Below are 22,953 nucleotides of genomic sequence, written 5' to 3'. Positions count from 1 at the left end.
TTTTGAAAAGAGGCTTTGATTCTGTAGGAAGGGGCTGTGGGCCTGGGAGACAGGCAGATGCCAGACAGACCTAGAAGCAGGATCTTTGAAGTGGTGGAAAAATGTGAAATCGCTCACTACAGATTAGTGAGTAAGCGCAAGTAAGCCTGTGCTTATCTGGCTACCTGGGTATCTGACCCTGCTGCTGGAATCGAGGGAGGGGAGATGGTCCAGACACTTTCACTATTATTATTTTTACAGAAAGCATTCCTTTTGTAAATAAGTAAAACATCAAGAATCCCAAGTAAGGAAAACACAGCCCCACTTGGGGAGGCAGCAGCCCTCAGCTGGGTCTGGGGCTTTCAGGAGGGTGGGGACTGGCCCAGCCAAAGGCAGCTCCTCTGGGAGCAGCCCTGCTTTCCCAAGGCACTGTGGCTGCTGTGAATTTGCCATTCCTGCAAGGATCTGTCTCGGTTCTTTCTTCCAAACTGTGCCTCTGAGCTGGACTTCTCAGGGCACCCAGGTCCCCAGGGTTAGAAGCAGCACACAGTAGGTGCTCAGTACTCACAGGAGGGAAGGAATGGATGGATGCATGCAGGAACCATGAACCTAGGTCATTGGAGAATGGTGAGCCTTGTTGGGCGCTATGGGAGGGACACATGGGGACACAGCCTGGCGTGCATTCTGGACTTTGGCTCAGGCTGCGGCGTGGAACCCTTGAGATAGTCCGGCCTCCTTGAGGTGACAGGGAGACCACAATATCCCTGCCCAGAGCCTGAGTCTGCATCCAGCATGGGGATCCAGGGTCGAGATGGGGGGTGGGGGGAATGTCACAGGCCTCCTGACACCAGACACACTGCAGCCAGCACTGGTCTCCACTCCTGGGCACTCCTTAGAAGGTCCTTGAGACTGTGGTTCCCACCCACCCTCAGTTAGACCCAAGACCAGGCAGTTTGTAGGAAGTTTGCCTCTGGTTCGGCCCTTAGGTCCTCGTGCTGTGGGCCCTGAGGTCAGATGGCGGAAGGATGCAGGAAAGGTTCCTGGTGGTGAGGATGGCTTGGTTCTGTGCTGAGTTCTTTGTTGGAGTGAGCCTCAGTCTCCCCACCTGAACGTGGGACATCATCTGATGTGACACAGACTAAGTGATCTGCAAGAGGAGGGGCCTAGGGTCCCCCTCTGCTAGGGCTCAGTCCCAATGACACAGGGCTGTCACCTCCCCCCAGCAGCCTTGATAGCACAACTCAAAAAGGCAGAAAACAGAATATGCTGGAGGGAGTGCAGAGGCTGGGAATGAGGACATCACTGCTGGGAGCCAGCTGCATGGCACCCGCTCTGACAACTGGGCACCGACGGATCCTAGAGCCCAGGAATAGCACCATTTGGACCGTGCGGACAGACATGTGCACACCGAACAGCAAGAAGATGGGCACCCTCTAAAGCCCAGGGGTGGGAGAGCGGCGGAGTCAGTCATGAAGCCTGCACCCCGGGAGATGCGATGCACCGTTCAGGAAGCCTGCAGACGCTGGCTGAACTTAGAAGACATGCGGCTGAGTGAAGAAGTTAGACAAGCTCAGGCACTGCTGTTATAAATATATACAGAGACACACATATATCAAGAAGGGCAGCCCGGGGGCATAGGGGTTTTGCATTGAACTGCCATTTCCAAGGTCAGCAGTTCAAAATCACCAGGCACTCCGCAGGAGAAAGACGAGGCTGTCTACTCTTGCCAAGAGCTACAGCCTCGGACACCCACAAGGGCCATCTACCCAGTCCCATAGGGTTGCTGCGAGTCAGTACCCACCGGATGGCAGTGAGTTTGGTTTCCACACCCAATGACAGAGACCTGGATGGTTATCGGGTGGTGAGGCAGGGCGGTGGAGCAATAGACTAGCAGGCAGACAAGTGTGAATTTTGGTGAAGCGGGGACAATATATTACAAGAGGGAGATGGGACAAGAGGAGCAGGAGGGAATAGAGCAAGCTACTGGCAGGCTTTAAAACGGTGAACAGCTAACAAAAAACAAAACAAGACGAAGACCTAACTTACCATAATAAATAAACACATTTCAATGTTTAAAGAAGAGGGTGGAGTTGGGCTTTCTGGCCTCAGAGCCTTTCCGGTTCCGGCCCTGCCCCTGTAGCCCATCCCTTAGGGACTCCCTACCTCCCCTCACAAGGAGCGCCTGCCCCCCTGCAGACCAGCCAAGGCTTGGATTTCAGGTCCATTAAATGACTGCAGTCCACCCAGCACTCTCCGTGTTTTGAAGTCGGACTGAGGCAGGAGGCTGGGACCTTCTGCTTGGTACCCTCTCTAAGGGACCCAATGGAAACTGGGGTCCTGGGGAGGATGTCCGGGCTGGGAGAGGATAGACTATCTGGGGACAGGGGACACCTTCCATGTTCGTAATAATCTGAATTCCAGCTTTGGAAAATTCCAAGAGTGAATCTTCCGAAGGCTTAGATAAAGACATCTGGGGACACTTGGCTGAAAACACAACCCACAAACAAACCTTTCCAGGCTGCTCCCAACCCCACCTCTGCCGGGCATATGAACCTCATGCCCTGCTGCTGGAAGCTGTGTCACCGGCATCTCAAACACCAGCGGGACCCAGCACGGGGAGCACGCTTCAATAGAGCTTCCAGGACCGGACAGGGGAGGAAGGCAGGCCTGGCCATCTGCTGGCGTTAGGTGACGTTGAGCGGGCCCTGGGCCACCCTCACCTGGGTTGCTTTAGTTGCTCCCGCTGTGGGAGCCATCTCATGAAGGGCCTTTTCCTCATTTTTGCTGACACCAAACAGGATGTCCTTCTCCAGGGACTGGTCCCTCAGGACAACATGTCCCAAGGAAGTGAGACAGTCTTGACAGTCTCACTTCCAAGGAACGCATTTCTCCTAACACAGGTGTGTTGGTGCGGCCGGCAGCCCGAGGTCGGCATACGTTCTCGGCCGGCAGCATCATTCATTCAGGTGCATCGACTCCTCCCAGTCTTCCTCATCTATGACCCAGCTTTCACATGCCAGGGAGGCCACTGAGAAGCTTTCAGAGCCGTCTTTGCCCCCTGAGGACTTGGGCAGCAGGTTTGCCCGATGCAATCCTAAATCCCTTGATTTCTCGATGGCTGGGCATTTACGGTGGATCCCAGGAAAGTGACCTGATTGACAACGTCCGTCTTTTCTCCGTTTCTCACCATCACGCTGATGGGCCACCTGTGAGCATGTCCGTGTTCTTCACATTGAGTGTCTGCCGTCCGGGCTGAAGGCTGCGGTCTCTGATCTTTATCAGGAAAGAATCATCCGGTCCTCTTCATTGTCGCCAACACGGTTATGCCAGCTGTAAATCGCAGCTTGTTTTTTTTTAATTGGGTTTAATACATACATAAACCATTCCATAGTTCACTCACGTCCAGCGGAATTGTGCATTTGCTGCCACATCAGTTTCCAACCTTCCTCTCTTTGGACCCCGTGGCATCGTCCACGCTTCACCCCACCACCACCCGTGTGTCTACCTCCCCCCCAAACCCCCATTCCACTTGCTGACTTTACAGGTTCATCGGTCCTGGTATTTGTACCCCCAAAACAAAGGATGGAGCTCCAGCCACGCCATCACGCTCATGTGGGACCTGTGCATCTGACCACCAAGAGATATCATCAGAACAGAACGAGGAGATTTTATGTCGTTCTGTTCTGATGACTGCCTCATGGGATCGGATGCACACGAGCGCAGCAGCATGTTCTGGAATTCTCACTCGTCCACTATTATCCATCATATCATATGATCCACCCTTGGCACCGTCAGGAAAACACAGGTAAAGAATTTTCTGGTATTCTTTGCTTTCAGCTCAAATCCATCTGACAGCAGCAACGATGTGTTCGTCTGGGTTGACAAGAGAAACAAGTCCGGAGACACTCAGATATGTATAGAAAAGAGCCTAATGTCAAAGAGCAATTGTATATTGAGAAAACCTCCCAACCCAGTCCAGACCAAGTCCGTAAGTCCAATATTAGCCCCTGTGTCCGATACGAGTCCATTAATTCCTCTCAGACTCACAGGCTGGTGGGTGGAAAATCTTACGGCTCCAGTGGCGGTGGAAGCATCTCCAGGGCTCTGGCTGCCATCAGCGTGACTCCAGGTGGCTTGTCAACAGGAAAGTGTAGCAGAGAGTGTGTCCCATCTCCAGGGAGGAAGAGAGGAAGTCCCAGAATCCTCATGAGAGGGCCATGCCCACAGGAGGGATCATCAGGCTGTGACCTGATTGACAGGCTAGACTCCACTCTTCATTCTTTTATCAAGTGGACATGAACTTACATAACTACCACAAATGGTTTGTCTCATTGCATGTTTTCTTCTGAACCTGGTTTTAATTTCTTGCAGCAGATCCTCTACCCATGTACTGCTGTGACCATTTTTAAATACTGTCAGTCAAATTTAAACGTACGTGTGATATCAATGAGATCCTCAAGAATTTCCCCATTCTGTTGGATCGTTTTTCTGGGGACAAATAGGGATTTCTTTTGGCCTGTTGTCCAGGCAGTGTCTTCCAGATTTTTTGGCATAGATTAGTGAGCAACTTCCTACACTACATGCATTTGTTGAACCAGTTCAATTGGCATGAGCTCCCGATCAAATGCAGCTCCAGAAATGGCTGAATGTCAACCCATTCTTTTTGGTACAGCTCCGTGCCGTCCTTCAACCTTCTTTGAATGTTTCTTGCATTGTTCAACATCTTGCCCATAGAATCCTTCAGTATTGCAACTCAAGGCTTGACGATTCCTCGTCAGTATTTTCAGCTTAAGAAACGGCAACTTTGTTCTTCCCTCTGACTTCCTAACGCCACGTCTTTGAGCATTTCGTTAGAATACTTCACTCTGTCTTCTTGAGCCGTCCGCTGAAATCTCGTCAACTCTTTTGCTTCCTCATTTCTTGCATTCACGGTAGCGACTCCCCACTCAAGGTCAAGTTTCAAGGTCTCTTCTGATGTCCATTTTGGTCTTCTCTTTCTTTCCTGCCCCTTTACGTTCTTCGTTTAAGATGTCCTTGATTTCATTTCACAGCTCTCCGGTCACTCAGGTTCGAGGTGTCCCATCTGTCCTTGAGCTGTTCTCTTAGCTCACGGAGGAGAGGACTCGCTTCCTTTTCTTCAGTTTCAACTTGAACCCACGTATGAGCAATTGTGTATTTGTCTCGCCGTCGACTCCTGCCTCTCTTCTGATGAAAGCTATCGAGCGTCTCCATCGTCTCTTTCCACAGGTGTAGTCCATTTGCTTCTTGGGTTCTCTGCCTCAGGTCCTCGTGGTGTCAGAGGGAGCGAGGAGACAGTCATTGCAGCATGGGGACTTGGATCGGAAGCCAGGGTTTCAATCCCCACTCTTCCACTTGCTGGCTGTGTGATGGTGGGCAAGTTACCAAACATGTCTGTGCCTCGGTTTCCCCATCTGCCAAACGAGCCTAGTAACAGTCGCTTCATCAAAGAGTCAGGAGGGTGACCCAGGGAGGGGCTGTATGTGACCAGTTGGCCATCAATTCTTGAGACTCTTTTTCTAACAACACAAACAGGAACACCCCTCGAGTGACTAGAGAGCAGTCCTGGTGGCATCGTGGTTATGAGGTGGACTGCTAACCCCAAGGTCCACAGTTCAAAGCCACCAGCCACTCCACCTTCAAGAGTGGCAGCCTTGGAAACTCAGAGGGGCAGCTCTCCCCTGTCCTGTAGGGGCGCTATGAATCAGCATCGACTTGAAGGCTGAGAGTTTGCGCTTAATGACTAAGAAGGCCCACTGTAGGCGGGCCCTTCCCAAACACCTGCTTCCCCCCTTCCGCCCCCCCCTCCCCGCGATGATGGTCAGAGAGGGAAGGACTTTTGCCTGGGGGCACACAGCCGTGAGAAGCAGGGCTGTGAATCGGAATCTCAGGCTCTCCACAACAGGCTCTGCGTCTGTCGATTCTAGATGTGGTCCAGTGATTCCCAGGCCCTGGTGCCTCACAGCCCCACGGGAAAGCTCTGCATTCAGGGGTGAAGGGTGCTGAGTGTGCAGTCCCCCTCCGCCTCCGCCCCAGCTCTGGTGGGCCACCCTGAACACGGCGGGGCTCAGTCTCTGAAGCATCAGAGGCCCCAACACAGCTTTCAGGCTGCTGGGAACTGTCAGTTCATGGACATACAGCCAAGGTGACTCAGCAGGACAGTCCAGGAGCTGATGGAGCATCTCAGTGGGAGTGGGACCCAAAGTTAGGGGTGCTGGTTTGGGGTCCCATTGGCCAAGGTTGGATCCGCTCTGTGACTCAGAGCGGTGAGTTCTCGGGACCAGTCACTCAGCCCATCTGAGCCCTCTGTCCACCCTGTTAACTTGGGAAGCCCCGAAGGTGGGCAGGGACTGAGTCTTTCTTGGCTTTGGGTGTGGGCTCTATCCTCACCTGGTCTTGGGAGCTCGTACTTAAAGTCTATTTCCAGGCCCCTCTCTGTCCCCAACCCCGAGTGTTGTCTTCAGCCCTCGATCTGGCCCCGGCCTTGGCTCTTCACTGACCTCTGGGCGCCATTCCCAGATACCTCTGCTTGGGGTCTCCCGGGCACTGCAGATTAATACACCCAGTGTATTACCCTGACCTGGGCAGCCACGGCTGGTGATTTCACAGACGTACAATGTGAAAAATGTGTAGATCAGGGGAATACAGTGTCTGGTTCTTACTGCCCCTCCTGGGCAGCCCGGGGCCAGCCTCTACCCCTCCTCATCTCCTGCCCCAGCCCTGCACAGCTCACCCCAGGGGGAGGCCGGTGCTCCATTCAAGCACCTATGGAGACAAGTCACTCAGAGAAAGTCATCCTTACAAGACGCCCCACACGACCTGCCCTCCCTCCCTCCTCCCTCTGACTTCATTCTCTCCCTCCCTGTCCCAGCTGGCTCCTCCAGCTCCACTGGCCTCCGGGCTCTTTTTCAAAGAAGTCAGGCTGCTTCTGCCCCAGGGCCTTTGGACTGACGGTGACTCTGACAGGACCTCCTTCCCCCAGATGCTCACATGACGCAGCTCCTTTACCTCCTTCAGGTCTTGTCAACTCTTAGCCCCATCCACCCCACCCACCCCTGCTTCAATTTTGAATGGTATCCAGACCCAACCCAGCATCCCAGCACCCAATACCCTCTGCCTGGCTTTCTTTTCCTCCATAGCACCGGTCAGCATCCAAGCTGCTGTGCACAGTCTTGCTGGTGTAGTGGTTAAGGGTTGAGCTGACAGATGCAAAGCCAGGAGTTTGGAACCACAGCCTGCTCTGCAGGAGAAAGACAAGGCTTCCTTCTCCGGAGAAAGTTTACCATCTCGGGAGCTCACAGGGGCAGTTCTACCTGGTCCTGTCCTGCAGGGTCGCTCTGAGTGGGCATCGACTCCGTGGCCAGGAGTGGGTGATAACATTTACCGGAGGAGGAAGCCCTGGTGCCACCGTCAGGTACACTTTGGGCTGCTAATCTCAAGGTCGGCAGTTCAAACCTGCCAACCGCTCTGTGGGAGAAAGCTGAGGCTGTCTGCTGTCGTGCAGACTTATAGCCTCACTGGGAGTCGGGCTGGGCTCCAACTTGACGGAAACAGGATGCCCGGTCTCATCGGTTCAAATCGTCAGACTTCAGTTAGCCGCCCAGCGCTTAACCCCGGAGTCACCAGTGAGCCTGGGCACACAGTACTGGACGCAAACAGTCCACGCTAAGCTGACTGCTGTGGAGTTGATGCAGATTCGTCTTAAACTGGTCCTGTGGGTTTCCAAGACATAATTCTCCCCCTGTAAGCACCCCTCTCCCCCCCATCCCAGAGACTGTAACTTTCTCCCTCCCCCCGGGACTCTAACTCTTTATAGAAGTCACAAATCTTGTCCTTGTTCCCTCAGCCTAACTGGTGGCTTTGAACTGCTGCCCTTGCCGTTACCAGCCCCCTGTGTGATCACTATCCCACCAGGCCTCCTGCGCAGTAGATGCTCCTTAAATAAGCACTGCGGGAATTCGTCTGGAAGGGAGGTCACCACATGCGCCTTGGTCACGGGGAGAGGCTCTGGGCTGTGCAGTGACCCTGCCGCTTGGGGCGCAGCGTCTCCGGGCGCCATGCTGGGTCAGCCTGTTCTCAGTTGGGGTTTGTGGAGAGGGGGTCGTTGAGGGTCCTGGGTGTTTACAGCACTGGGCCCGACACGGGGGAGGCGGGGGCTTCCGGCCCTGACTAAACCACTGACCACCGTGTGAAGTTTGTGGCACGAAGAGTCAGCGAGGCAGGGAGGGCCGAGGGCAGGAAGTGGCCGCCGTCCACTGGCCTGAATTATCTGGGAAGAAAAATAATCACATTCCAAAGAGACCCATGGCTTGGGTGTCTTAGCCAGTAGCAGCGGTGAGGGCTGGCCTGGGCAGGAGGTGGCCTTGCCTGAGGCTCAGAATCAGAGCCCTTAGCTCCGGCTGACCCCTCATGGCGAGGAGTCGGACCCAGGCCAGGGGAGGTGTCCCCGTGTGGTAAACAGTGCGGGCATGGCAGCCAGGCAAGGGGAGTGGAGACCACGGCTCTGCGGCTGGTGGAAGTTTGGGGAGGCCTAGACTCAGGACAAGGCACAGCTCCATCAGGTCGTGTCCCCTTGCACTCCCCGGACCAGCAGAGGGTGCAGCTGCTGTGACAAGCTATTACAACAACAACAAACCACTCACAGTTGTCAAGTCGATGCCTACTCACAGCAACCGACAGGGCAGGGTAGAACTGTAACTCTTTACAGAAGTAGAAAGCCTGTTTTTCTCCCAAGACAAGCTACAGACAGAACCAAAAGGACCCACCAGATCTTCAGGGGAATGACAATGATTGACAATGACAGTATGAAGACCAGCCAATACGGTGTGTCAGACACACACCTTCCTATACTGGTTTGTTGAATCCTACAACCTGATGCCATCACTGTCTCCATAAAATCACCTACAAGGCCCCGAGGGGTCTGCACCCATCCTGCATGGCTCACTTCCAACCACAGATCCCTCACACCTGGTTCCGGCCGACCCACCCAGCCCACGCTGCTCCAGGGCTTTTGTACTCACTGCCCCCTCCACCATCCTTCCTCCAGTTAGCACTCAGCTCATGTCACCCTGACCCCACCCATCCAGAGCAGTCCTTACCCACCCCAACCCACGAAGGCATGTACCAGCCTACTGTCACTTATATTTCACAGATCCCGTTATTCTCAGGCTCCCTCCTTGGCATAGTGGTTACACATTGGGCCAAGGTCCACAAGGCCGGCAGTTCAAAACCACCAGTCTCTTGAGGGAGAAAGATGGGTCTTTCTACTCCCATAAAGGGTTACAGTCTCAGAAATTCATGGGGGGCAGTTCTACCCTGTCCTGTGGGGGGGTCACACTGAGTCAGCATTGACATGGTGGCAGTGAGAGATTGGATCCAGTCATTAAATTATCTCTCGTTTGTCCATCCCCCCACCCCCGTGCCCTGCTACTGCCTGTCTCTCACACCTGGAACAACGTGGGCTTTTCTGGACCTCTCGCAAATACTTACTGAATGGACGAGAGTCAGACAGTCCTCTCTCTGTGTGCCACGCATGGCTGGGTGTGCCCAGGCATCGGCCACTCTAAGGAGAAATCTCATCTCATCCAGGCCGGGTTCCAACCCAGGGTCTCACACCCAGATCACTGCCTCCCTCTGAGGAACTTGGGACCCCTAACCACCCACCCTTCCACCTTGGGGCAGAAGCCCAAATACCAGCCCACCCCCCGGCCCCACACTCCTGGACAAACTGGCCAGACTCTACACGGGTCTCCAGGCGAGTGCAGGCCCTTCAGCAGGGCCTGGACCATCAGGCCAGTCCCCCGTGAGTGAGGCCTGGGAGTCGGTCAGTGAAACAGCAGCAGCTAGACTTTGGTGACAGGCCGTGGGGCCTCAAAAATAGGGGGCTGTGGAGAGAGGAGCAGGTCAAGGTGCACACAGCAGTGTGGTGTTCCATGGTCCACTCGTTGCCACCCCTGCTCCGGGCACAGGGTTGGGCCCATTGATCCATTCACTCAGTGCCTACCGTGCACCAGGCACAGGAGGGTTTGTGCAACCCCTCCCAGTCTCCTGCACACCCAGGTACTTGGGATCCCCATGCACAGGTGGGTCATCCCCTGCCCCAGCCCTGGGGGCTGCCTGGGTGCAGATGCCACCTAGGTCCGCAGCGCGAGCTTGCCCTCTGCTGGTGTGCAGCGGACACGCCGGCCCGAACTGGAACCAAGAACGTGGAGCTGCCTGGGGAAGACCTGGGGAATTCTACATGTGTCTCCCTGGAAGCTGGGTAATAGCAGTAGATCACATTTAGAGTGTTGGAAAGCAAGGGTGTTTCTTTGAGGACTCGGTGCTCCTGATTCAAGCCATGCTATTTCCCATGGCCTCTTACGCAGTGGTGGGATGCAGCAACTGTCAGGACCCGGTGAGGAGTTCGAGGGGGCTAGACCAGTCCACCTGCTTGTCCCTCCATCCACTCACCAGCTTCCACGTGGTCATCGTTTAGTGAGCACAGGGCAGAGGCGGCAGGGAGCCTTGAAGGACCACGGAGAGTCGTCCCTTCACTCTGACGGCCCACCTGCCCAAGCCAACCCGAGAGGAAGGGCTACGTCCAGCTCTTGGGAGTCATCCGCCCGCCTCGCCTGTGCCTTCCTCTGTCTGCTCTGGGCCAGGGACAAGGCAGGGGAGCTGCCACCCCACAGTCCATTGAGAGAGAGAGAAGAGACAGATAAACGAATCAATAAGATTGCTACAAAGAAAACATGCTCAGTGATGTGCACAAGGACCGGGGCCGCCTGCTAGCGTCAGGGGTCAGGGAGGCTCAGGAGCCCATGCTGGTGACCGTGGTGACAGGGAGGCAGTCATGCAGGGACGAGAGGAGAGGGACGGGCATGCCAGGCCGAGGGCACAGCGCGTACAGACTCTGAGACCGGAGTGAGGCTGCGGAGCACAGCTGGGTCCCTCTGGCTGCGTGGAGAGTGGCCCGTCAGGGTGAGGGGGAAGTCAAGAGGCCAGGGAGGGGACAGTGACCAGCTCAGCGGGCAGAGAACTAAGTGGTTTTCAAATGCATGAGATGTTATGGTTTCAGTTTACTGCTCTGGGAGGTGACACCCCGAACAGGGGCCCGTCCTTCTCACTAACTAGGTGCCAAGAGCCTGCAAAACAGACCAGGCGTTACTCTGGGAGACAGACTCTAATATCTAGGGGAAGGTTACTTATGGAGGTGCAGTACTGCTGGTCACCCTGCAGCGGATGTCAGGGTTGGGTTTTGGTCCCACTGCCCTCCACGCAAGCAAGGGGTGGATGCCATCTACAGCAGGGAAGGGGTGGGGCAGTGGGGGTGCTTGTGAGGCAGGCTGGGGCAGGTGTGCTGGCTGGGGGCTCCCTGAACTGCTTCTCCAAGGCTGTCCCATCATCACTGCCTAGACAGGGCCGTGGTGATAAGGGGCTCTCGTGGTTAGCTCTGGCACTATGTCTTGAAGGGAGGGTAGAGCTGCCCCGTGCAGGCACGGTCAGCCATTTGGAACCACCAGCCACTCTGCTCTGTGGGGGGAAAGATGGGGCTCTCCACTCCCGTGGACGGGGCAGTGCGCTGAATTTGGTTCGAGCTTTGACACTGGTTCGCCACGTCCATGACAGAGACAGCGGTCTCCCAGGGGCTGCTCCTGGGGTGGCAGTCACAGCAGACTGTTGGGGTCCCCAGGAGGAGGCCTGAGGCCTCTCGCATCTGTAGGGGACACTTGCACTCCCCTGGGCTTGGTGGCCCTTGGCATTCCAGGGCTCATTGCTCATGTCCAGTGAAGTGGGTTCCCCAGCGGCCGTGGGCACACCTGTTGGGGTGTCTGCATGGGGTATTGTGCTCAATTGCTGGAGGACAGGTCAGCACTTTCCCAGAAAGCAGCTGGGGGCAATCCCTGCCAGCCTCGAAGATTTGTTTACAATGGTGCTCTGGGGCCACCTCGCAGCAGGGGACTGCTGTAAAGCACAGAGCCTGGCAAGGTCCTGTGTCACCACCATCCAGGCAGCCCGCAGCTTCTCCCATTGGCTGCTCTGCCCCTCCCCACAGGTACTGGGCACTAGGCAACCACTGCCGTCCACTGGGGAGGGTGGCCTTGGGCTGAGCCGTCTGGGTGCCAGGTCTCCTCCAGCATGGGGCTGCTCAGGCCCTGGACTCTGGGTCTTTTCTGCAGGGAAAGCCCTCTGCTTTGTAGACTGTCTGATTCCTTGGTGACAAGTGTCCCTGACTCAAGGACCTGGTGTAGCTCTGCGCTCAGGGTCCTGTGCATGTAGACCTGTCATTTTGTCGGTGAACTGGCCTATGCAACCCCTGGCTGGTGAAGTCTTTCACTCGGCCCTGTATGGGGTAGGGCATTCTCACTGGGGCTCTTAGGTGACATCACCAGTTGCAGCCTATGGCACACTGCACACAGTAGGGCTGTGACTTGACTCTGAATATGTTATTTTTATCGCTATGGTCCCAGATTCTAGCTGTACTCTTCTGGATAAATGGCCGCCTCCAAGTCACACTCTTTCCCTGGGGCTGTACTGTGTAAAGGAGCCCTGGTGGCTAGTGGGTTATGCTCTGGGCTGTTAACCGCAAGGTTGGCAGTTCGAAACCAGCAGCAGCTCCAGAGGAGAAAGATGTGACTTTCTACTGCTGTCTAGAGTTAGCATCTCAGAAACCTACTTGGGCAGTTACACGCTGTCCTCCAGGATCACGATGAGTCAGCATCGACTCAATGGCTGTGAGCTTTCGCGTGTCCACTCTCTAAGCCTGTATCTGCTAAACTGTTCCTTGGGGCACTGAAGGCCTGGTCCGCTGGGTGGACTTAAGTGGACTGCCTGTTGCTGTCTTTCTTACATGAAGACGAGCTGGTTCTCAGCAGACTGTGCTCCCTCCCTCCCTCCCTGTCCACTGTCATTCAGTCCACTCTGATTCACGGGGACCCTCTAGGGCAGGGTAGAAAGGGCCCCCTGGGGGTTTCCGCGACTGTACCTCTTTAGGGGAGTTGAAAGCCCCATCTTTCTCCTGAAAGCCAACAGGGTTAGTAGGAGGCTGGGTAAGATCCATTAGCCATGGATGTGCCGAGGTCTCTACTGACCGTTTACAACAAAGACATCCTGCCAGGGACTGCTGGAGTGCTTTTATTTGTGATTGGACTTTTCCAGATAACCACCCTGGTTGGATTCTGTCCAGAGGCTGGCCTTGAATGCTCAGGTGTTCATTATGCTCAGGGATGAGTTCTGTTAAGATTCTCGTCTTCAAGGACGACTAGACAAAGATAAGGATGAAAGTAACCGTTTAACATGCATGTCAATACCGTTAGCCTTTGGAATCCACACACACACACACACACACACACACACACACACACACACACACACACACAGCTTTGATTCAACTTCCCTGACCTATAACTTGCTCTGTAGCTTCAGGTTCTCAGACATTCCACTTCAAGGCAAATTCTTTTTATTTCCCCCCCTAAGGCTAATTGTCTCTTAGTGCGCTTCTCTTTTCCTCCCGCTTGTTCTATGGTTTTTCTCTGGCTTTTTCAAAAGTCCTTCACTGGTTTTTGTTTGTTTTACTAGCTGGTAGGGGAGCTCAAGCTCTGGGCTCGACGGGGGCCGGCTATGCCTTTGAGTGTGCCAATCACAACAGTGAGAATCACCTGTCTCAGGCAACCTCGGGAGTTTGACTTCCAAGCCAGGCAGGCCCTTGCCTGGTCCCCGCAAGCTCACAGGCTACAAGTGGAGGCTGCAGGTGCAGCGTGTTAGAAGGGGGACAAAGAGCCACAGGTTAACCTGATAGCACTGGTTTTGATGACCCTGTGCCCCCCAGGCAAACAAGGCTGTTTGTCTCTACAGGGTAGGGCAGGAACAGGCAGACAGGTCCCGCCTGATCCCTCCAGGGAGGATGGGTGGAGGAGAACTCTAACTCTGCACAGCAGGTGGAACTGGCCCAGGTGGTCAGACGTGTCATGTCTGGAAGCAGGTCCACTCTCAGTGCACGCGCCCCATCCCCCACCCGCCTCAGGCTCTCGGGGGCCCAGCTCCGTTGGCCACTTTGTTAGCTGCTCTGCCAGCCAGCACAAGGGTGTGGTGCACCCCAATTCTGCCCCTGTTCTCAAGACCGCTGGGGCTGCCCTGGCCTCTCAGACAGCAGCTCCCCAAGCCAAAGGACTGCAGCGGCAGTGCCACGGACCACTCCCGTCTGTCTCCAGATGTGCTGTGGCTGGTGTGCTGCCGACTTTGCTGACTTTGAGTGCACCTGCTCCACAGCCTCCCTTCCCCCACCCCCAGGAAGCGGGATGCTGGCGTACACCTGGCGGGGCGGGCGGAACTCTCAATTTCCTCTTTCTGAGTCATCAGGGGACCCCATGCACACATTCACCTACATGCTTTTAAGCAGGTGGCCAGCGCGAGCCATTCCTGCCACGGACTCAGAGGCCGGCATGTCCCTGGTGTCGTCCTCAGCGTCCCTGCTTGGGCTTGGTTGTCACAGGCCAGGCTCCCTCTTTTTTCACCTTGACCAGGCAGCCAGCCAGACTCTGCGGTCTGGTTGGAGAGAGGCAGGTGGGCTGTGGCAGAGGCTCGGATGCTCCCACGCTTCCCGAGCGCGCACTTCCTCTGTCCCATTCCCTGAGGTCCCGGCTCGCCAACCAGCTGCAGCTCCAGGAGCTGAGCAGCAGCGGCTCCCAGCGCTCAGGCGGTGGTTGGGCGGTGCTTTCTCCTGCTACTTCCAGAGTGTCTGACAATTCTTGCCACGTTTTCAGGGTGTGCCCATACTCCAGATCTGGCCCCTGGCCCTTCGGAAAACTAGCTAGGGATCCAAAGTTGGGAGCCATCTGTCCCCACCCATGCCCCCCTGGAATTTTCCTGTGAACTCTCCTTTCCAGGCCCATGTCCTTAGTGACTTTCTGGATTCCTGGCTGACTCACCCACTGTGAGATGATGCCCTACACAGAGATGGCCCTTCCCCATTGCTAGATGCCGAGAGCCCAGAAAACAAACCCCGAGCCATTCTGGGAGACATGGGCTTTACTATCTAGGTTACTTACGGATATGCACTACAGCTTGTCAACATGGGGTAGCTGAAGGGGCCGGGGTTTGGTCCACACTGCCCTCCAGGCAAGCAAGGGTTTTATAAGGAGGCGGAGGGGGCTTGCGGGAGTGCTCCTTTACAAGCCCCCCTTTTGGTGGCCTGAGACGTGCCAGAGTGGGCTTCCTTTCTGCCCTGGCAGGTCAGCCTCACCAGGAGACCTGCCCAGGCTGCCCGGTGTGTCAGGAAGTCACCTGCCAGCCATAGCCTTTCTTTTCCACACCGCCTTGCCCAGAGGCACCGTTCCCGAAAGGTCTCTCCATGGACCCCGGGGCGCTCCCAATGGGAGTTGTGTACTTGAACCTAAGAGAATTAAGCCGACTGTTTCAGGGCCGCTCGAGAGGGCCACTGGGTCCCCTGGGGGCCAGAACAGCTAACGTGCCCTGCTGCAGATGGAGAGCTCAGGTCCACCCAGAGTCACATCAGATCAGGTCACCCGAGGGCCTTAGACATTTCATGGAGAATACAATGAAAAGACGGTGGGTTTCCCCCCAGGAGCTCTTGGTACTTCTGAACAAAGTAGTGATGAAGAGCTTTCTGCAGCACAGCTCTGCTCTGACCTGCTCGGGGTCCCCAGGAGTTGGTGGCTGGGCAGTGTTGATTTGGAAAGCTAGCCTGGGGTCACCAGCTGGTACTCAGGAGCCCTTACAAGACTTTCACAATGATGTTCTCAAACCGGGGCTTTGAGCCAGCTCCTCCTGGCTCAATCCAATTAGAAATCCCCCCTTAGATGTACCAACTGAAGCATCTCAGGGTTCCACAAGCACCCCAAGGTGGTCCTGGCAAAAGGGTAGCTTCTGGTCCAATACAGCTGGGGTGGCAAGGCAAATTTCCAGGAGTCTGAACCTGAATGAGCTAGTTAGAAGCCTTCCGCAGAGAGAGACCCTTCACAGAACTCGCTCCTATAAAGCCAGGCCAGCAGCTCGAAGCCACCAGCCGTTCTCTGGAAGAAGATACTTGCTGCTCCGTCGGTAGACTTAGTCACCGTCTCGGAAACTCACAGGGGCAGTTCTTCCCTGTCCAGGTGGGTCAATATGAGTCGGCATCGAATTGATACCAGTGTTATTTTATTGTTTAATAAATGGGCACAAAACAACACAAAGGAACACAGGAAGTAGTCAAAGCAATGGGGGGTTTCTGAAGACACTTTGCCCGCACATTAGAGCTCGCCTGAAAAGGAATGGGGGGTGGGGAGGCTCAGAGGAGGGTGTCAGGACAGTTGGAAGGGGAGTTGTCCCCCCCAAATGCTGGCCTAGTGAAAATCAGCAGGCCAGGCCACATAACGGGGTTACTGGAAAGTTCGGCTGGCCCCGCACAGCACTAGGCACCTGCGACATGACATCACACAGGTGTGTGTGTGCTCAGGCACGGAAACGGAGCATGCGCAGACTAAGGACACCTAGGCGCGCAGGTGAAGATCAACTCTCTTGTTTGGCCTGGGACAGCTTTATTTCAGACCAGGCCATGAACTCATACGTGGGTGGGCTCCAGGAGCTCGGGCTCCTTCCAAGTGGTCCGCACAAGTGGGCCTCTCTCAGAGGGTGGGCTGGCGCGCCAGCTGCACCCAGGTGCCCTTCTCCTTGGCCTCCTCCTCCTCCCTGTGCTGCAGGAAGCTGTGTGTGCTCCATGCGCGCATTGGTTGATTCTCTGTGCGAGGATCTTGCCCTGGCTTAATCTGCTTGTGACAACGCCGACGGCGTGCTGGGCCACGTTGAAGATGCGTCCCGTTTTGCCACGGTAGTGTTTGTGCGGCATCCCCTCGATGTCCAGTGTCACCTTTCTTGGGGATTCGTATGTATTATGCGGCCAGGGGAACAGGTAGCGGGTGGGAGCTCCTCCTCTTTCCCTTGGTCATTTTGGCAGGCCACCTGAACTCAGCCAGTAAGACTGGCCAGTACCCTTGACCAGGCCCCCGGTCGTGGAGGGAAATAAAGGCAGGCCCGGGAGGGAGACAGCCACACGCTTGGGCTTTGCCCTCCAGGGTTTCCGCGCTCTGCAGACCTGCACGCACGTGCGCACGCACACTGGACTCTGCCTGCACGGTCCTTACACACACACACACACACGACTCTGCCTGCACGGTCCTTACACGCATGCACGCACGCACGCACGGCAGCACAGGCACTTTTCCCAGGTTCTGGAATGGCCACCTCTTCAACTGTTAGTACTTCTAGAGCTGGGGCGTCACTTACAGTAAGAAATACAAACAACAACCTGGTTGCCAACAAGCTGATCCTGATGCATGGTGTCTCTATGGAACTGAGTGGACTGTCCCAAAGGTGTCCAAGGCTGACATCACAGGAGATGGCCTGTCTTTCTCCCGAGGGGATGGTGGCGGGCTCAAACGACTCCTCTTTTGGTTCTCAGGGAACATCTAATCACTGTCCCACAAGACTTCCCTTCACATTGGTGGGGTCTGCCTGGCAAACCCATGGGGGGGTTACAGACTCCATTTGGGTGGCGGGGGTGGGGGGTTGTCCTATGCCTAGAAGCTTGTCCAGCTGCCCTGCTAAGGGCCTACAGCGAGGTAAAATTCCCAGCACCACAGGCCTCCAGGCCAGAGCCCGCCTCAACCACCACCGGCAGGATCCTTGAGTGGGGCAAACAGCTGAGCATCTGCCAGAGGCTGGTGGTTGGAAGCCACTGAGACGGGACAAGCTGAGGTCACTTGTTCTCTGCACACAGTGGGTCAACATGTGGCCTGCAGGCTGGGGTGGGCCAGGGCACTGTGTTGTACTAGAGGACAGGTTTGCTCATTGACAAGACTTCACACGAAGGCCTGCATACCAGCCACTTCTGGTGCCTGAGGCAGCACCAAGAGGGACCCATCTCCCCACTGTGCCCCCACCCTATGTCGTGGTCAAGGCAGAACCACCAGTAGCTGAGGCTGCACTGAGAGCTTCTCGTTACAGGCCATCACCTCCTGCGTGGACTAAACACAACAGCAGGTGAGCTCAATAACCACTACAGGTTTGCGGCAGGCCCTTTGAGCACACCATCACATTTCTCAAATTGCTAAGGGTGTTAGCAGCTGCCAACCCCACAGGCTTGCTGAACTCTACCCAAGGTGCCAGGCAGCGGTGGCGTCTGCCTCCGTAAAGACCATGGCCTCAGAAGCTCTGGGAGTTGGCGCCATCCCAGTTGCTGAGTGGGGCCAACGGGTTCCCGCTCCACCCTGCAGTCCTGGGTCAGAGCTCTGCTGCTCGGGCCGAGGGGAAGGGGCCAGGTAGGCGCCTGGCAAACAGAGGTGCGAGGACACTCAGCAGGGTCTGTTCCATTTATTTGATTCCATCCACATTTCTGTACATCACAATCAAAGGCAGCAGTGTAGCCCACAGCACCCCCACCCCAAAGGGACACGGTTTGGGGACCTGCCTCCACCTCAGGATCAGGGGACTGTCTGAAGCGACTGGGCTGCCCGTCAACCAGAGGGGGCTTTTGCACCCACTGCCCCCTGCACCTGTGTCAGGTCCCAACAAAAACCTCCCGGGCGGCAGCCCTTCCCAGTTCTACACAGTGGGCTGAAGAGGAAAGGCCGGCTGGGTGGAGACAGGTGCTAAGACAAAGCAGTGCTCTCGGGGAACCTCAGGCAGGTGTGGCCCCCCGCGAGAACTGGGACCACTGGGGAAGCCAGAGCTAATGAGAATCCCACAGCTGTGGAACTACAAGCACAGCAGATTCACACGGCTGGGGTGGGGTGAGCGCTCAGGTGTAGAGATCCTGGAGCCTCAGGCTGGGTCCTAAGCCTGAGAAGCACCCGCCTGGAGGTCTCAGTACAGAGGAGGGCGCCCACCTTTCTGCTCCATCTTGAATTTGCCACTATTCTGAAATCACGTCAGAACCTCATGTGCCTGTTTCCTCCGTTGCAAGAAGGGCTTTGGGTGAAGAAAAGCCCATCCATGAAGGTCCCTGGCCCAAGCCCTCTCAGGGCAAGGAGGGCAGCTCTGCCTGGAGGGTTCCTTGGGCATTCTTGGGGAGGACTCAGGGAGCGTGGCCTGAGCCACAGCCCCAGCAGTCAGAAGGGCTGGCCCCACTCCTGCCACAACACCCCAGTCCTGTATGCCGGCAGCCCGGAATTAGCACCCGCTCTTCAGTGGGCACATGGTAAACACACAGCTCAGTCCTTCGTCCAGGGACCAGTGATGCCTGGGAAAACCTATGCAGGCTCCTCTCTGAGCAGGCCACCAGGCTCAGCTGTCAGTGGAGACTGGCTAGTGAGAGTCCCACATGCTACTTAAACCAAAAGAAGGACCTTTCTCCTCCTTAATATCGCTTAGGACAGAGCTTGGGCAAATGATAGATGGTCCGCGAGCCAATTCCAGCCCCCACATCTGGTGTTGTGTTGTCCAGCCCGGCAAACAGAAGAACAAGCTTTATAGATGAATGTCTGCAGGTGGTCTGGTCACACATAGGGCAGTAACTTCTAACTCAGTTCAGCAAATGGTCATTAAAAACAAATCCATTATCCTTATAGGCCACTAACATGATCTCATTAAAAATCACACCCAATTATTGTATTTTGAATTTCATTTAGAAACGGTGGAGGTTCAACTTTGCCTCTGGGGCCACAAGGGCCAGGTCCTGGCCAACTGAGGCAGATGTTATAGAACAGTTTGCTAGGCCCTGTGTTAGGATGACACAAAACATCCGGGACACAAAATTCTCCTAAATTAATATGCCAGGAGGAAGGGCAGAGACTCTCAAATGTTAGCATACCTTTTTTTTCAATTACATTAAACCAGGCAATGGTCTGACAATAAAAAGGCTGCTGATGGAATGAATACTTTTTATGTTAAAACTTTACTCAGGGGATTTTAAATCCTTAGAACTAAGATTTTCCTCAGAAAATGATGAATGGAAACATCAATTGCTTTTCAGACTTGATAGGTCCTGCCTCAAAAGGGGCTTTTTGCAAACACGAAAGTAGACAAGGGAAAAACTTCATACACCAAGCCCTGCAGAGCACCCAGTGCCCCCAGAAACCTCGGTGTGCATCTGCCCGCGCGCCCTCAACTCAGCGGTCCGGAACAGAAAGGTGGGGAAAGGCAGCAGGTCACCAGGCGGTCAAGGCCTATAATGTCAGGGACCTGCCATGCACACCGAGTTCTTTCCGTCCCTGATGGGGACTGGGAGCAGCTGCAGCACCGAAACCAAAGCAGGCCCCGAATTCGAGGTTCTCTGTTCCAGTTGTCAGACTCCAAATTAGACCCCCCTGGCTTGCGAGGACGACCACATGAAAGCCCGTTTGTTTATACGTCTTCCCTTTTGAAAAGCAAAGCCATGGCAAGAAAACACTCGAAGGGTTCCCGTGTGCTTACAAGGGTCTCCGGTGGCCCGTCTCTGAGGGTAACCACCGAGAACTGGGCGGGCGGGCCTGAGCAACCCTGGGAGTGTTCTTGCCACAACACAACACAACCTGAGCGAGCTCAATGCACAGCTGACAAGCACAGCAGAGGGTGGCAGGCGAGGAGCCGGCAGTCATGCCCCAGGCTGGTGGGGAGGTAACTCCACAACTCTTATCCAACCTTACCTGATGACTTCTGGCCAAAGCAAGGTGTCAAGGAGGGGGTAGGGAGGAACTCTGGGAAGAGGAAGGCAATCCCTCAGGTGTGGGGGTCAGAAGGGGAAAGCCCTGAACTCCTCATCAAAGGCCAACTGCAGAGAGGAGGAGGGTGGGGGGTTTACAATCTATGCTTCGGCCGAGGGTGGTAGTGGCGCAGTGTGGGGAAGGATGACTTGGGATGGGGGCATTATTGAAGAGTCCCACCCTGCACACCCAGCAAGAAATCCCTTAGGCTGCAACCTGAACCCTTCACATCTCATCTACGAAGCCACCCCAAGCTGCAGGGCTGGCTGATGCAGGGAGGGGGATGTGGGGAGGGGGAGGGTAAGGGGAGAAGGCAGAGATGCCCCAGGCCATGTAATCAGCAGCAAGGTGATTGTGTGATGTGTCTTTTCACAGTTGAGTTCGATGTGCCCCACCAGGTCGGATGGGGATCAATTTAAATAGACGGTCTTGATCCCGGGAAGGAGTTCACCTACATGGACAGTGGTTACACTTGACCGGAGGATTTGTTAGAGCACAACTTATATATTTCAAATGGACAAAACATTAGTATCATGTACAGTGTCTTAAGATAACTTGCCCTTGAATGGGAGCTTCCTGTCCAGTACTTTGAGGTCTACAAGACGTTATCTAAAAAATGTACTACCGTGGAAAATGAAGACTGCTTAAATCGAATGGGGGAGGGGAGGGCCTGTGGTTTCTCTTGGTGATTAATTGCTGTAACACTGTCCTTCGGGCGGCTGAGGGAGCTTCATGTTTTCTTTAGACATCATTAGGCGCCGGAGCTCTTGCAGGACAACTTTGATGCTGTAGGAATTCTGCCATTTTGCTAGCACTGATATGGCTCTGGGGTCCACCTACAAAAAACACACAGACAAGTGACTAGGAGGCTCTCAGACCAGAGGACAGTCTGCCAGGGGGTGTGGGTGGTCGTGTGGGCGGGCTCTGTGGGTGTGCATGCAGAAAGGCCCACACACACTCAATCAAATACCGGGGAACCTCGGGATGGTCATGGAGAAACCCTAAACTCTTTCAACTCCATTTTAAAAAGGTGTTTTGAAGACACTTGGCACACATGCTGAATGTGCACATCTCCCACATGCTCTCTGAGGGCAGAGACCCCGAACAACGCCCACTGCCAGGTCCCCTGTTCTCTCTGCCCCACGAACCTTCCCTGTGGGGACGTGGTCCTGACAAATGGTAAGACAACAGGGCTCAACTCCTGGACTCTGTAAGCAGTCTGCTGGGCTGATGGTGAGAACTGGGAGCTGTGTCCAGGTGAGGGCAGTGGTCTCTAATGGAGTGTCCCAGGCTCCTGCCCCGAAGCAGGACCAGTGAGAGCAGCGGTACCCAGCACCCCACACAGGCTCACGAAGCCCCACTTCTCTCCTCTGTCTGAGGTGCTCCCACCCTGACACTTGTTGGTCCCCCCTAGAACAAGATTGATGGGACACCTCAGCTTCAAGCCTCTGGCAAGCAACCCAGGGACTACGAATGTCTCGTTTGTTTTTTGTAACATTCACCACCGCCTTCTTATGACCAGATACTGGTTTTCCATTTATGGTTGGGGAAAGAATCATCAAAAGGAAGGCCATTAAAGGACACAAGATGATGCGCCAGCGGTCCTTAAACAAGGCCGAAGAGGTAAAGGTGACCAGCACTAGTTAGCTGTGTAACCCTGGGCGAGATTCCCCACTCCTTTTCCATGAGGGGGGGGTGGGGTCCTGAAGTGAATCAGGCCCTATCTGAGTAGCCAGCCCAGGGCCAGCCTGGTGTGATGGAAGAGGTCCAGAGTGCCAACTTGCCAATGTCTGGGCTGCGGTAGGGACCCGAGCCCATGCAAAGTACCCTGATGTTAGTGGTACAAAGTTAAGACTCAGGCCTGAGGAACAGGTGGGGCCAGGGGAAAACCAACTTACCACTCCATTAGAACTATTAACTCCATTCATATTAATTTTTGTTACAAATCTTACAAAGGGGGGTGCTTCTGGGTATTTAGGTCCACATTCTATTTTAAGGCTGTATATCCGGTTTTCGTAAATTGTCTGGAAAAAAAAAAGTACAAAAGTCAGGGAAAGGCTAAGCTCCAAATTACAAAGAATTCAGAGCTCATACTTCTGAAATCTCATTGATTCCTGACTGTAGAACTGGCCTGACTGCCTCCATTACACAAGCTAAGTTAGCGTGGACTAAACCCTCTCTCCACTAGTTTATGTGACTTCTGGGCAATGGAGGGGACAGACAGTTACGCTCAATCTTGTGTTTCTGTGTAAACAGCGACATCTAGAGGTCTCTTGGGGAAGAGACTGCAGAGAAAGTG

The 22,953-nt window shown here is 54.9% G+C and overlaps 1 protein-coding gene across 8 annotated transcripts in view; it reads right to left on the bottom strand.

Moving 5' to 3' along the window:
- Positions 1-18,330: 18,330 nt before the first annotated feature.
- Positions 18,331-22,953, bottom strand: part of UBE2V1 (ubiquitin conjugating enzyme E2 V1) — a 42,176-nt gene continuing 37,553 nt past the window's right edge. For 7 of the 8 annotated variants that reach the window (XM_075528559.1, XM_075528562.1, XM_075528563.1 and 4 more), the window contains 2 exons: positions 22,553-22,678; positions 18,331-21,490 (listed from right to left, as the gene is read on the bottom strand). In XM_075528559.1, the coding sequence (XP_075384674.1) occupies positions 21,344-21,490; positions 22,553-22,678 (273 nt within the window). In that variant the 3' untranslated portion in view covers positions 18,331-21,343. The remainder of the gene's footprint in view (positions 21,491-22,552; positions 22,679-22,953) is intronic. The other variant, XM_075528560.1, reaches the window with a different exon arrangement.

Source organism: Tenrec ecaudatus, chromosome 12 (genome assembly GCF_050624435.1).
Source record: "Tenrec ecaudatus isolate mTenEca1 chromosome 12, mTenEca1.hap1, whole genome shotgun sequence".
Taxonomy (NCBI): domain Eukaryota; kingdom Metazoa; phylum Chordata; class Mammalia; order Afrosoricida; family Tenrecidae; genus Tenrec; species Tenrec ecaudatus.
This window is presented reverse-complemented; position numbering and strand designations above follow the sequence as displayed.